Source organism: Anolis carolinensis, unplaced genomic scaffold (genome assembly GCF_035594765.1).
Source record: "Anolis carolinensis isolate JA03-04 unplaced genomic scaffold, rAnoCar3.1.pri scaffold_53, whole genome shotgun sequence".
Classification (NCBI taxonomy): domain Eukaryota; kingdom Metazoa; phylum Chordata; class Lepidosauria; order Squamata; family Dactyloidae; genus Anolis; species Anolis carolinensis.
Genome location: NW_026943862.1, coordinates 25,852 through 41,279, shown reverse-complemented (window position 1 = coordinate 41,279; position 15,428 = coordinate 25,852). Strand labels below are relative to the sequence as shown.

General features: G+C 41.7%; 1 protein-coding gene across 1 annotated transcript in view; it reads right to left on the bottom strand.

Moving 5' to 3' along the window:
• LOC103281725 (AT-rich interactive domain-containing protein 3A) overlaps nucleotides 1–14,171 on the bottom strand; it is a gene marked incomplete at its 3' end in the record, with an annotated part of 92,388 nt that extends 78,217 nt beyond the window's left edge. Inside the window, 2 exon segments of the mRNA XM_062966958.1 lie at nucleotides 4,845–5,492; nucleotides 13,850–14,171. Of these exon segments, the coding sequence (XP_062823028.1) occupies nucleotides 4,845–5,492; nucleotides 13,850–13,891 (690 nt within the window).
• Nucleotides 14,172–15,428: the final 1,257 nt, after the last annotated feature.

Sequence of the window (15,428 nt, the reverse complement as noted above, 5' to 3'; positions counted from 1 at the left end):
AGGATGCCTGCCATGGATATGGGCAAAACGTCAGGACAGAATGCTTCTGGAACATGGCCATACAGCCAGAAAACTCACAGCAACCCAATGATTCAGACCATGAAAGCCTTCGACAACACAGTTAATACAGTAGAGTCTCACTTATCCAACATAAACGGGCCAGCAGAATGTTGGATAAGCGAATATGTTGGATAATAAGAAGAGATTAAGAAAAGGCCTATTAAACATCAAAATAGGTTATGATTTTACAAATTAAGCACCAAAACATCATGTTATACAACAAATTTGACAGAAAAAGTAGTTCATTACACATTAATGCTATGTAGTAATTACTGTATTTACGAATTTAGCACCAAAATATCACAATGTATTGAAAACATTGACTACAAAAATGCGTTGGATAATCCAGAATGTTGGATAAGCGAGTGTTGGATAAGTGAGACTCTACTGTATCATTGTGGAGTAAGGAGTAAGTTGAACAAGTAAGTAGGCATTAACAATGGACTTATCCTATTAAGCCTAAGAGTGCAAAACGGTGGTCCTATGAGAAAACCACCACAAAAGAATAAAGTAAGGAGAAGACACGAAGCAATGAATCTACAAAGAGGGAGAGAGGCATTTATGTAGACTTCTCCATCTTACAGTAAATGGTCGAGTTCGGATTTTGGAGTATTCCAGATTTCGGAATCCAAGATAAGGGAACGGGAATGAAAGATATTGAGAAGGTAGCTTGGTCCAGGAATAAACCTGCAGGATGCCTATGATTCTTGCGGGAAAAGGCGTATATCTCGATGCAAGAGAGCTGAGCCTTTGCAAGAATAAACACAAACCATGGGGGACGCATTTGCAATCCGTCCCTGGAAGACCTGTCACCTTACATTTGGAATCGCCACTGAGAGAGATTGGGGTTTACCTACAAACGAGCTTGAGATACAGGTGGCTTCGTTGGAAATCCTTTAAGAGGAATCCCAGGCAACCGGAAGAAACCCAGAATTATGTCAATTAGACCTTTACCATGTGAAGCACAAGCACTAAAAAGCCTTTTCCCCAATTTGGAATCACAGAATCAATTAATGGAAGACATAGGACATCGGGGTGCCATTTCTACTAATAACAATAGAAAGAGAAGAGTTACTCCCAGACCTCAAATGCCGGTTTTGAAATGCAACTGTAAATGGAAATTTACAAAATTAGAAAAAGGATAGGGTTATCTTTTATCATCAACCAACTACAAGACCGAAGTGGAAAGTTTGCAATTGTGGCAAATGCGTGAAATAATAGTTTGGGATAAATGCTCCGAGGTGCAGCGTTCTTTAACAAACATCACAGTCTTGAATTACCTGTTTTAGGGCTTGGAAAAGATTTAATTTAGTGAAAGGTGAAGGGAAGGGGACCTGCAAGCCATGTCTCTGCTGGGAAAATAGCTTTAACGAATGGGCTTATTGGCTAAAAAATTACACATAACAACAACAACAACAACAACAACAACAACAACAACAACAACAGCCCTAGACATTTGGGAAGTGTTTGACTTGTGATTTTGTGAAATGAAATCCAGCATATCTATCTTGTTTACTGTATCATACAATATAATAATAATAATAACAACAACAACAACAACAACAACAATTTTATTTTGTATCCCGCCCCATCTCCCCAAAGGATCTCGGGGCGGCTCACATGGGGACCAAGCCCAAATACAACATAAAATACGATATCAAATGCATTTTAAAACATGTAAACATATAAAAACAAGCATATAAAGATAGTAAAAGATAATCAACCAACCAACAGCCAAAGCACAGTTAGCATATTCAAAATGCAGTCAGGCAATAGAATTTGTATATGTGCAATCTTGCAACCGAGAATACAAATAAACAATACTTTGGGGATGGAAGTGCCAAGGGGGAAACCTCAATGCGGACAGAGAAACCTTGGGAAGGCACAGAAAAAAGGCATTTTGATTTGTTGTGGTTGTTAAATTTTGCTTTATTTGTGTCTCCTTTTCTTCCCAAACTTGGACTCCAGGCACATCTCAAGATTGGTTTCAAATATGTAAAAAGATTTTTAAAACTTTTAAAGGGTTGTATCCCTAAGACATTTGCAACAGAACTCAGTTAAGCTTTGGGAGCTGCTTGGGGATCCCCAATTCACGGAGACCAGAAGAGCATTCATAATGAACAGAAGGGACACCAAACTTTAGAATGAGCCTATTATTATTATTATTATTATTATTATTATTATTATTAATAATAATAATAATAATAATAATTTATACCCCGCCAGAATCTCCCTGAAGGGACTTGTGGCAACTCACAGAAGCACTCCAATTACCGCATATAAACAACAATACATAAATTTATACACAATGGCATAAATATAAAAACAACACATAAAATCCCACTAATAAAATTATAAGAATAATAAAATTATAAAATTTCCTAAAATACAGTAGAACCTGTGAATAAAGCTGTCTATCTGCAGTAACAATCAAAGTGCAGAGTGGCACAATTGGTGGGTCATCGGGGAGACGATAGATTACACAGAGTCAAAAGCCTGTCTGAAGAAATTCTTCTAAATTCTTTAGGGAGGGTATTCCAGAGCCGAGGAGCCACTACCAAGAAGCCCCTGTCTCTCGTCCCCACCAACCACGCTTGAGATGGTAGTGGGATCAAGAGAAGAGTCTCCCCAGCAGATCCCAATACCCGCACCAGTTCATAGAAGGAGATATGGTCTCAAAGACAGGTTTCTGGAGGACCCCTGGACTGGCCATGGCGAACCTGCTTCTGATGGAGAGGCCACAGCGAGGCCCCTGCGACGAGACAATGGAAAGGGCCCCAAAAGCTGTAGCATCTCACAACAAGATGTGCGCTCATGCTCCCCCAAAGAGCAAAGGAAGGCTGTTTTGGGGGGCAGTGGAACCATTGCAGTTGTCAGCAGGGGCGGTTCAAGCGGTAGGCGAACTACGCATTTGCGGAAGGCGCCATCCTCTAGGGGGCGCAGTTGAGGCGCATTCAGGAGCCCAGAGGGAGGGAAATGCCGCTTCTCTCCTCCCCAAAGCGCCCGCCTGCTTCCTTCTTGCAAGAAAGGGAGCCGGCGCTTTTGGGAGGAGAGAAACGAGTGATTGGTTGTTGTTGTTTTTTTTGGGGGGGGGGGGTTGCCAAAAATACTGCTTGCTTACACTTGAAAATTACCTAGGGCCGACTCTGGTGGTCAGACACCATGCTGCGTGCCGCCCCCAAAGAGATTTCTGAAAGGCTTCTGCAGTTTATCAGTAGTTCCCTGTAGTTCAATATTAACCATAAATAACAAACTTTATTTCTATCCCGCCGTCATCTCCCCGAAGGGACTTGGGGCGGCTTATGAAGGCACTCCAAGGCACACATATAACATACAGCAAGTAAAAATGGTACATAAGTATAAGCAAGTCACATAAAATTATAACAACAACCCCTTTCAGCACTCATAGCAACATAACATAACAATAGGACCACATAGAACATTTTGTCATAAGCGCAGATAGGCGATAGTGGATGGACAGTGGATGGTGGATTGGGTCAATGGGAGGGGGCAGAAGGGGCTAAGAGGAGGCTGAGGAGGAGGCTATATATATACAACAACAAAAATATATATAATTTATAATAATTTATAAATATATAATATATTGTATATACATATAATATTGATAATAATATTATAATAAAATACAATATTATACTACTAATAATAATAATAATAATAAAACTTTATTTATACCCCGCCACCATCTCCCCAACGGGGACTCGGGGCGGCTTACATGGGGCCATGCCCAAGACTACTAATAAGGAGCCTCTGGTGGCTCAGTGTGTTAAAGCGCTGAGCTGCTGAACTTGCAGACCGAAAGGTCCCAGGTTCAAACCTGGAGAGGGGAGTGAGCGCCCGCTGTTAGCTCCAGCTTCTGCCAACCTAGCAGTTCGAAAACATGCCAATATGAATAGATCAATAGGTACCGCTCCGGTGGGAAGGTAACGGCGCGCCATGCAGTCATGCTGGCCACATGACCTTGGAGGTGTCTACGGACAACGCTGGCTCTTTGGCTTAGAAATGGAGATGAGCACCAACCCCCAGAGTCAGACACAACTGGACTTTATGTCAGGGGAAACCTTTACCTTTACCTTACTACTAATTATACAATATAATAACATTAATTATATATTATATATTAAATGTAATATTACTAATAATATTACCATATAATGATATAGTGCAATATAGTAATTTAATGCTTATATTGTGCTATGCTAATAATGTATTGTATGTTCATTTGATTTGTAAACCACTCTGAGTCCCCTTCGGGGTGAGAAGAGTGGGATATAAATGTAGTAAATAAATAAATAAGAGTGGGTGGGGGTTCAAGAAGAAAAAAACTGAGGGTGTTGAAGGGGTCAAAGAGAACTGGAAAGGGCAATGGGGAGTGGGTTACGGAGAGGAGGTTGAATGAGGCAAAAGAGGCAGGGGATAGGAGGGGACCACAAGGGAGGGGGCTGAGGGACAATGGGGAGATTGTGGGGCAGGAGGGGAGCGGACTGAGGTGAGACCAAGGGTGTTGGGCAGAAGAAAGGAACCAGTCCGGGGCAAGTATCCCATTTTAACCATGTATATTCCAGCCCTGATTATAGGAAGAGGGGCCAAAGGGGGATACAGGGGAGTGAGAGGGGCAATGGGGAGAGGGTGACCAGTGGGGTCAAGGGCAAGGCAGGGAGTGGACGGAGTGGACAAGCAAGGAGAGGAGGCTGGGGCAAGAGGACTGAGACGTTCCAAAGGGAGGGTCCATGAGAAGGGTTGGAGACCCCATCATCTCCTACCTGCTTGAACTGCTCCTCGTAGGTCCATTCGTGGGGCTGAGGTGGCGGTGGCTCTGGGACGGGGCGGATTGCCAGGGGACCGGAGGCCTCGGTGGTGGCGTTGCAGTTGAGGTTGGCCTGCTCTTCTTCAGCCTCTGCCTTGGGACCCTCTTCACCTTCCTCCTCCTCCTCTTCTTCCTCCTCCTCTTCCTCCTTCCTCTCTTCTTCCTCCTCCTCCTCCTCCTCCTCCTCTTCTTCTAGAGCTCGGCAGTGCTGTCCCGGGACTTGGCTGGGCATGCTCTGCAGAGGGGCTCTCAGGGGCCCGGGCGTCCCTCCGACCCGCCCCATCCCTCCGCCTGAGCCAGCCACGGGGCCCCTTCCACAGGTCTGCAGGGGCATCAAAGGCGGCAGGGCGTGGGTCTGCCGGGGCTGGGGATGGTGGGCGTTGGAGTTGGCGGGCTGGGCGGCGACCGAGGCGGCGTAGCTGCGTGTGGCCTGGGCCCGGCGGCGCTTCTCCTCGGCCTCCTCCTTCAGCCTGGCCGCCTGCGCCCGCTGCAGGTTCTCCATCACCGCCTCCAGGCGCAGGGCCCCCGCCGTCATGGGGCAGCTGGAGACCCCCGAGGAGGAAGAGGAGGAGCAGGAGGAAGAGGAAAAGGCGGCCGCTGCAGCCTGCGGAGAGAGAGGAGACAAACAAGGGGTTAAAACGAGTTCCATTTCCCCCAAGCACTCCAACATCAATTATTTCCATGCTCTCTGCTACTCTAAAAACCAGGACACAGCCATGGATTGAAACTGTAGTGAAAGAGATTCCGCCTCAACATTAGCAAGAACTTCTTGAAGAAAAGAGTTGCTCTGCAGTGGAATCTGCCGCTGCCTGGGAATTCCTTGGAGGCTTTCAACCAGAGACTTCATGGCCATCTGTTGGGAGGGCTTTAATTGTGCTTTTCCTGCCTAACAGAAGGAAGTTAAGACTGGAGGACCTTTGGGGTCTCTTCCAACTCTAGGGGTCTAGGATTCCAAGAAATAATAATAATAATAATAATAATAATAATAATAATACTTTATTTATACCCCGCCTCCATCTCCCCGGAGGGACTCGGAGCGGCTTACAGGGGACAAACTCGGATAGAACAGTAACAATATAAAATACATCAAATGTGCAAAGACATGTGCAAATTATAAAAACAAACATTAACATAGACAGGTAAAATAGAAAACTTAATAACATGATTAAAGCACAAAAATTTAAAAACAGACTGAATAAAGTGCACCAAAGGAAAGGAGATTCCACCTGAACCTTTGGGAAGAACTTCCCGATAGTAAGAAGTTGTTCAGCAGTGGAACTCTCCGCCTCAGAGTGCAATGGAAACTCCTTCTTTCAAGGCTTTTAAACAGAAGCTGGTCTTCTGTTGGGAGAGCTTTGGTTGTGAATTTCCTGCATGACATTTTCCTCCCGATTTTATGAGTCTACGATTCTATATGTTGTCTTGCCGCAGGTTCTTGACCTTGAGCCCAGTTCCTATTATTTCAGGATTACAAGATGAAAAGCACACGTCTGTGTTTTAGATGGATTAGGGATCAGCTGGTTTTCCCTGTAATAGGCAGTAAGAGCACCTAAAGCTTCAGAGAGCTTCTGTTTAACCATTTCAAAGCTCCCTGCTTGGGCGGTGATGGCATGATCGTCAGCATAGATGAAACTTTCTATTCCTTCTGGAAGTGGCTGATCATTTGAGTAAATGTTGAACATTGATGGAGCAAGCATGCTCCAGTGAGGCACATGCACAATGGAGGACCTTCTCACAGCGACACCAGAGACACTCCAAGTGGCCAGCTAGTGGTCAAAGGACATTTAGTATCATGCCAAATTTTTAACTTTGTTTGTGTTTTTAAATACTTTACCACTGTAAAGTATTTAAACAGTTCAGGTCCTGATTATCTCAGCGATCGCCTCCTCCCCTATGAACCCACGCGAGCCTTAATATCCTAAACATGGATGTTCCTATGTGCTTTTGAGTGAACAATCCCGTCAGATACCCAGCTTGTTTACAATGTCCTATTGCACTTTATCACTATCACATTTTTATAGGCTGTCAATGTTTTAATAAGACCATCCCTTCACCCTTTCCTGATCGCCTTTATACTCTTTATGAGCCCTATCCAGAGTTCTGCACAAGTTTCTTTCCCTGCACATGTATTTTATGTCTAGGGTTTTAAAGCATTTGATGTGTTTTATGTCATTTTATATGGAGCCCCCAGTGGCTCAGTGGGTTAAAGCCTTGTGACTTGAAGGTTGGGTTGCTGACCTGAAGACTGTCAGGTTTGAATCCAACCTGAGGAGAGCACGGATGAGCTCCCTCTATCAGCTCCAGCTCCATGCGGGGACATGAGAGAAGCCTCCCACAAGGATGGTAAAACATCAAGACATCAAGATATCCCCTGAGCAACATCCTTGCAGACAGCCAATTCTCTCACACCAGAAGCAACTTGCAGTTTCTCAAGTTGCTCCTGACACACAAAAAATGTCGTTTTATATTCATTTTGTCATATTGTTTTAATTCATGGTTTGTGTTTTAACCTAAGTTGATGTTGGGATTGTCCCCATGTAAGCCGCCCGAGTCCCTTCAGGGAGATGGAGGCGGGATATAAAAATAAAGTTATTATTATTATTATTATTATAACTGTACCCTCGGTTGGCTTCTGACAAGATAAATAAATAGGATTACAAACTTTCCTTTCCTTCACCTTTAAGGGTGAAAATGCCTCAAAATGCTTGTGTATTGTTATGACCATACTGTAAATCCATATACAGTAGAGTCTCACTTATCCAAGCTAAACGGGCCAGCAGAGCCTTGGCTAAGCGAATATCTTGGATAATAAGGAGGGATTAAGGAAAAGCTTACTAAACATCAAATTAGGTTATGATTTTACAAATTAAGCACCAAAACATCATGTTATACAACAAATTTGACAGAAAAGGTAGTTCAATGCGCAGTAATGTTATGTTGTAATTACTGCATTTACGAATTTGGCTTGGATAATCCAGACACTTGGATAAGTAAGGCTTGGATAAGTGAGACTCTACTGTATTATGTCCTGCTCAATTGTGCGTTCCTGACTTGGAAAGTAGTCTTTGTTTTTGTGCCTGCCACAAACTCTTTTGAATTGGTCGAGACTCTATCCAATGTTCATGGCAAAATGTGCTAGAGGATGCCTTTCCCGCAAAAACAAAGTTTAATAGTAGTTTAATAAACCAAAATATCATGATATATTGAAAACATTGACTACAAAAAATACCTTGGATAATCCTGAACCTTGGATAAGCGGGTCTTGGATAAGTGAGACTCTACTGTAGTTACTTATTGTCCGGCATTTTTGCTGCTAAATCTGTGCGAAGAGGGAGAAGCTAAAAGTAATAGAATCATACTAGCTTTGCCCGGCCCCGCGTTGCTGTGGCTTCTGGGAATCCTTTGTTGGCCAGGTGGAATAGCAGTGAATAGCCTTGCAGTCTCAAAGCCTGGCCGTTTTCTGGAGTAGCTGGAGCTTTTTGTTGTATGAACGTAGAGGCATGGATGAGGGGTTGTGCTTCCAAGTTTAGTGTTTCTGGGATGTGTAGTTTTGTTGTTTTGTTCTAGGCTGAAATTTCATTACCCTTTTATAGAGGGGTCCCCAAACTTTTAAAGCAGAGGGCCGGTCCACAATCCTTCAGACTGTTGAGGGGCCGAATTATCATTTGAAAATATATATATATAAACAAATTCCTATGCATACCTCACATGTCTTATTTGTAGTGCAACAACAACAACAACAAAAGAACAATACAATATTTAAAAATGAAAACAATTTTAACCAACATAAACCTATTAGGATTTCAGTGAGAAGTGTGGGCCTGCTACTGGCCAATGAGATAGTCAGGTTAATTAGGATTGTTGTTGTTGTTGTGTGCCTTCAAGTCATGTCAGACTTTGGCTGAGCCTAAGTCTAAAATTAATTATTTATTTACTAAATTTATTTACTACATTTATATCCCACCCTTCTCACCCCGAAGGGGACTCAGAGCAGCTGTATGTACATACGATATATTATATTATTAGCATAACACAATATTAGCATTATATATTACTACATTGAACTATACCACTATACTATTCTATAATATGTAATATATAACATATAATTAATATTATTATATGGTATTACTATTAGTATTATATTGTATAACATAAGATTATTATCAATATTATATGTATATACAATATATTATATTATTAAAACTGATATAAAAATATATTATAAAACTGAGGGCGGGGGCCAGGTAAATGACCTTGGAGGGCCGCATCCGGCCCCCGGGCCTTAGTTTGGGGACCCCTGCTTTTATATATATATACTAGCTGTGCCCGGCCACACGTTGCTGTGGCGAATTATGGTGGTATGGGAAATAAAGTATTGAGGAATTGGTGGTAGTTAAGGTAAAGGGTCCCCTGGGCTGAGTGGGTTGCTAGGAGACCAAGTGAGCGGAGCTTAGCCTTCTAACTGGCAGCAATTGGATAAAAACAATTATTCCTCTCCTTCTAATTAGGACTTCATTTTTCTATTCTTTTTGTTCTATCAACCTAGAGGCATGGATGAGGGGTTGTTCTGTCAATTTTCGAGGTTGTGGGGTGTTTACCTTTGTTGTTTTGTCCGCTGCCGTGATGCCATCACTCTTTTATATATATAGATAGATATAGAGATACCAACTCTAGAGGGACATCTAGTCCAGCCAGGGACACAAACAATGCCCTCCTGACAGATGGCCATCCAGCTTTGGTTTCCAAGCCTCCAGAGAAGGAGACTCCCTGGGACTCTAACGAAAGCAAGACCTTGTTCAGACTCTCAGGAAGTTGAGGTGCGATTTTCTCTGGGATTACTGTACTATATATTTTTATTTTCGCCCCATTTTGTTTGCATTGTGAAAGGAGAGAGGCAGATGTAATGCTGTGATAAATCATTCCTCAAGGGAGCCATGAGGAGCCATTGCAAAACATCCAAGGTCTTGGAAGAGAAGCCAAACTGAGAGCGCCAAGTCGGGATTGGAGAGGGGAGGGGGGGACCGCGGAAAAGGGGGGAAAGGAGGCGGAAAGAAGGGAAGCAGGGGCTCACAAAGGGGATGGACGTGGAGAGGGTCGTCCCAGGTTTCTTATCAAGCCCAAAAAGGGAAGCTTGGGCGCAGCGGGGCGCGCGGGGAGAGCGCGCAAAAAAGGGCGCACGCGTGACGCGTGCGCCCTTTTTTGCGCGCTCTCCCCGCGCGCCCCGCTGCGCCCAAGCTTCCCTTTTTGGGTGTGCCCTGAACCAAAAGACCAAAACGTACAAGGAAAACACTTTCCCCTCTTTCCCATTCATCCCACAAGAAAGAAATCCCCTTTTCACGCCAAGTCGCGCCTGCCAAACTTGGTGCGCACGGGTTCGCCTGCTCCCCAAAAAAAGGTCTCCACCAAACCGCTTCTCCTTCTGGGACTCTTGAGATTTCATGGCATCCTTCCTCACATCCCCACTGGCCTGGGAAGGGGCTTCCAAGTCTTTCTGGTCGCCCTTGCCATCCCCAAAACTAAGCTCGAAGTTGCTGCTTACCCACAGGTAGATTATTATTATTATATCCAGTGCACTTTGCTCCAAGATTGGGAACCATCTCCTCCTCCTCCTCCTCCTCCTCATTATTATTATTATTATTATTATTATTATGACACAGCAAACAAAATAGATATTCTGGATTTTGTATCACAAAATCACAAGTCAAACACTATTATTATTATTATTATTATTATTATACTTTTCTTCAATTGGGAACCGTATTATTATTATTATTAATTAAATAATAATAATAATCTCCCAAGACTGGGAGCCCTATGATTACGCTATCTGACAAAATTTGAAAAAATGTTCTGTTCCTGGTTTGAAAGTATTATTTCCTGCTCAATTGTGCGTTCCTGACTTGGAAAGTAGTCCTTCTACTCCAGAAATCTTTGTTTTTGAGCCTGCCATAAGCTCTTTGGAATGGGTTGAGACTCTATCAGATATTCATGGCAAAACTAGAGCAAAAATGTTCTGTAGTAGGCTGTCCCTCCCATAAAAAACAAAGTTTAATCATAGTCCTTCTACTCCAAAAATCTTTGTTTTTGTGCCTGCCACAAGCTCTTTGGAATGGGTTGAGACTCTAGCAGATATTCATGGCAAAACTATGGTAAAATGTGCTATAGGATGTCCCTCCGGCAAAAATAAAGTTTAATAGTAGTTTAATAAACTTTCCCCATGTTTTTATGATAGACCCAATTAGGAAATGGCATTGATAACCCAAGTGTATCACTTGTTGTTATTATTATTATTATTATTATTATTATTATTATTATTATTATTTCACTATTTTCCCAGGTAGAGAGCAACTGCCTTCTACTAGTCATTATTATTATGTCACTTTCCCCCAAGACTGGAACCTTATTATTATCATTATTGCTATCCATAATAATAATAATAATTCCCTATTTCCCATGATTGGGAACAACCTCCTCCTCCTCATTATTATTAGTATTATTATTTCATTTTCCCCCAAGATTGGAACCTCATCATCATTATTATTATAGCTAATAATAATAATAATAATAATAGCAACAACATCAGCAACAAGTCACTATTCTCCCAGACAGTTAACAACCTTCTCCTTGTTATTATTATTTCACTTTCCTCCAAAATTGGAACCTTATTACTATTATTATTATTATTGATAATAATAACAATTCATTATTCCCCCCACATTGGGAACAGCCTCCTCCTCCTCCTCCTTAATATTTCACTTTCCTGCAAAATTGGAACCTTATTATTATTATTATTATTATTATTATTATTATTGATAATAATAACAATTCATTATTCCCCCCACATTGGGAACAGCCTCCTCCTCCTTCTCCTTAATATTTCACTTTCCTCCAAAATTGGAACCTTATTATTATTATTATTATTATTATTGATAATAATAACAATTCATTATTCCCCCCACATTGGGAACAGCCTCCTCCTCCTCCTCCTTAATATTTCACTTTCCTCCAAGATTGGAATCTTATTATAATTATTGCTAATAATAATAATAATAATAATAATAATAATAATAATATAATTCACTAATCTCCCAGATTGGGAACAACCTCCTCCTCCTCCTCATTATTGTTTCACTTTTTCCCAAAGATTGAAATACAGTAGAGTCTCACTTATCCAACGTAAACGGCCGGCAGAACGTTGGATAAGCGAATATTTTAAGCACCCAAAACGTCATGTTATACAACAAATTTGACAGAAAAAGTAGTTCAATACACAGTAATGCTATGTAGTAATTACTGTATTTACAAATTTAGCACCAAAATATCACGATGTATTGAATACATTGACTACAAAAATGCGTTGGATAATCCAGAACGTTGGATAAGCGAGTGTTGGATAAGTGAGACTCTACTGTATTATTATTATTGTTGTTATTATTAATGATAATCACTATTTCCCCAAATTGGGAATAACCTCCTCCTCTTCCTCATCATCATCATCATCATTATTATTATTATTATTATTTCACTTTCCCCCAAGATTGGAACATTATTATTGTTATTATTATTATTGCTAATAATAATAATAATAATTCACTATTTCCCCCAGATTGGGAACAACCTCCTCCTCCTCATTATTGCTTCACTTTTCCAAGATTGGAATTTTATAATTATTATTATTGTTATTGCTATTGTTGTTATTATTATTAATAATAATAATCATTCAGATTAGGATCAACCTCCTCCTCCTCCTCCTCCTCCTCATTATTATTTCACTTTCCCCCAAGATTTGAACCTTATCATTATTATTATTATTATTATTATTATTATTATTTTATTATTTACTATTCCCCCAGATTGGAACCTTCTTCTTATTATTATTATTGCTCTTATTTATTATTATTATTATTAATAATAATAATAATAATAATAATTTACTATTCCCCCAGATTGGGAACAACCTCCTCCTCATTATTATTTCACTTTTCCCGAAGAATAGAACCTTTTCATTATTATTGTTATTGCTATTGTTATTATTAATAATAATAATCATTCAGATTGAGATCAACTTTCTTCTCCTCCGCCTCATTATTATTATTTAACTTTCCCCCAAGATTTGAACCTTATCATTATTATTATTATTGTTATTGCTATTTATTATTATTATTATTATTATTACTATTATTTTATTTACTATTCCCCCAGATTGGAACCTTATTTTTCATATTATTATTGTTCACTTTTCCCCAAGATTTGAACCTTATCATTATTATTATTGTTATTGCTAATTATTATTATTATTATTATTATTTTATTTGCTATTCCTCCAGATTGGAACCTTATTCTTATTATTATTGCTCTTATATTTTAAATTATTATTATGATTCACTTTTCCCCCAGATTGGGAGCAACCTTCTGGGCTTGGGACCCCAAGTGTGCCACCAGTTTCTTTTCCCAACTTGCCTCGCCCTTTTCCCCGCTTGACAGGATGGGACTGAAAGGAATGGCTCATGATTTAAAAACGAGAAAATTCAAATCTGGGGGTAGAAGACCTTTCTCTTTGGAACCCAGCGTCCATCTCCTTGAAAACAGCTCCAGAGTCTTGGGATCCAATCCTGCCTGTGCCTCCCCAGGGCTTCCCTGAATGAGGAGCTGAAGGAAAGGCGTTTGCTTGGGGCGGGGGCGGGGGGGGGGGGCACCGAATAGATCCAGATTGGGATCAAGATCCAGATTGGCATCCCTGCCCCACCTTTCCATGAAGACCTCCGGGCTTTTGCTTCTCCTGGGAAGTTCCCCGGCGCCTCCTGACCTGCGCCTCTCCCAAAGAGCCCACCTTCCTTCTCGGGCACTTTCTCCCCGGGGGGCTGCAAGGGGAAGCTCGACCCCTCTCCCAAATAAAGGGCAGACCCCTCCCTCTCTTTCTCTTTCTCCTTCTCCCCCAGGGAAGGGGCTTTGACTTACCAGGGCGGCTTTGGCGGCGACGAGGCGGGTGTTCTCCACCATGATCCGGCGCCTGCTGCTCCTTCTGCTTGCTCGCCTGCCTTCCTTCCTTGTTTCCTTCCTCCTTCCTTCCTCGGTCCCTGGGGAGGGTCTGTCCTTTGGGGAGGGGGCGGGATGGAGGCTCAGCCCCGAAGGAGAGAGAGCGAGGAGGGCTGGGCTTCCCTCCACGAAAGGGTGCCTTTGCTGCCTGAACGCCTCCTCCTCCTCCTTTCTCTCCTCCTCTCTGGCAACAAGTGGGAGACAAACCCAGGCAAGAAGACCCACCAAGGTAAGGCAAGACCCCCCCCCCCCCCCGACTCTCTCCTTCCTCGCCTTGCCGCCGCCTTTGCAAACAACGCCTCGGGGAAGGAGAGAGAGAGAGAGAGAGAGAGAGGGAGCAGTCCGAGGAGGAGGAGAAGGGGGCTGGGTCTGTTGGGGGGAGCCTTGCCTTGCTTAGCTTTTTCTTGCCTTGCTCTGCCCACTGGGACTACAAGGCTCCCAACCCAAGCAGATCTCCTTCCTCCTTTTTTTTTTTTGTGGGTAAACAGTTTATTAATGAAACGTTACATAACAAAACAGCAAATTATCGCAAATATAGTCAGATAACAATCATTTTGAAATGTACATGCATATCTACATGAGTCAACCAGCCTGCCAATTCTAACACAGTACATATTATTATCTGTTACTCAAAACATATAGAACTGCTCTTTCCACATGTCATCCACCACTCTCAATCCAGGTTTCTATTCATTTTTTTTTTTTTAGAAATTAAATATAAGAGTTTACCCTAACATTCAAACAAAACAAAAACATACAACGTATTACACACAACAAACCCTGCACGCACCCAAAACCCCTATCCCACATAAAATAAAACCCCTTCCCCACACCCGTGCACCCTTCACCATGACTTCCAACCCTGAAGCACTAGGAAGCCTTTAAGCCAATTTATATATCCTTGTTAATAGTAACCCTAAATTCCTAATGGAACTCCTCTATGTTACTGACTCCTTATTCAGATATGCTATGGCCAGCTTCCATGTTTCTAAAAAGTCCTCATTACTTTTGTTCTTCCTATTGTTGGTAAGTTTGGCCATTAGCATATATTCCCGCATTCTTTCTCTCCAATCCTTTTTAGTTAAACCTTTTTCCCCTTTCCAGTCTTTGACTATGGTCAATCTTGCTGCCGCAAAGCTATATTGGTATATTTCTTGGTCCTTTTGGTTATTGTTTTCTCTATGTAGACCTAATAGACACAATCCTGGGCTTTTTTTAATCTTATTATGTAGCATTTTATTAGTCTCTTTAATTACCTTGTCCCAAAATGCCTGTATGGTCATACACGTCCACCACATGTGGATGAATGTCCCTTTCTGTTTCCTACACCTCCAGCAAATACCTTGTTGTGATTTATCTATTTTTGCCAATGTTGCTGGGGTGATATAGCATCTATAAAACATTTTATATTGATTCTCCCTAATTGATCCAGATATTGTGAATTTGAATTCTTTGTTCCATAGGTACTCCCAGTTATCCAATTCTATTGGCCTACCTAGGT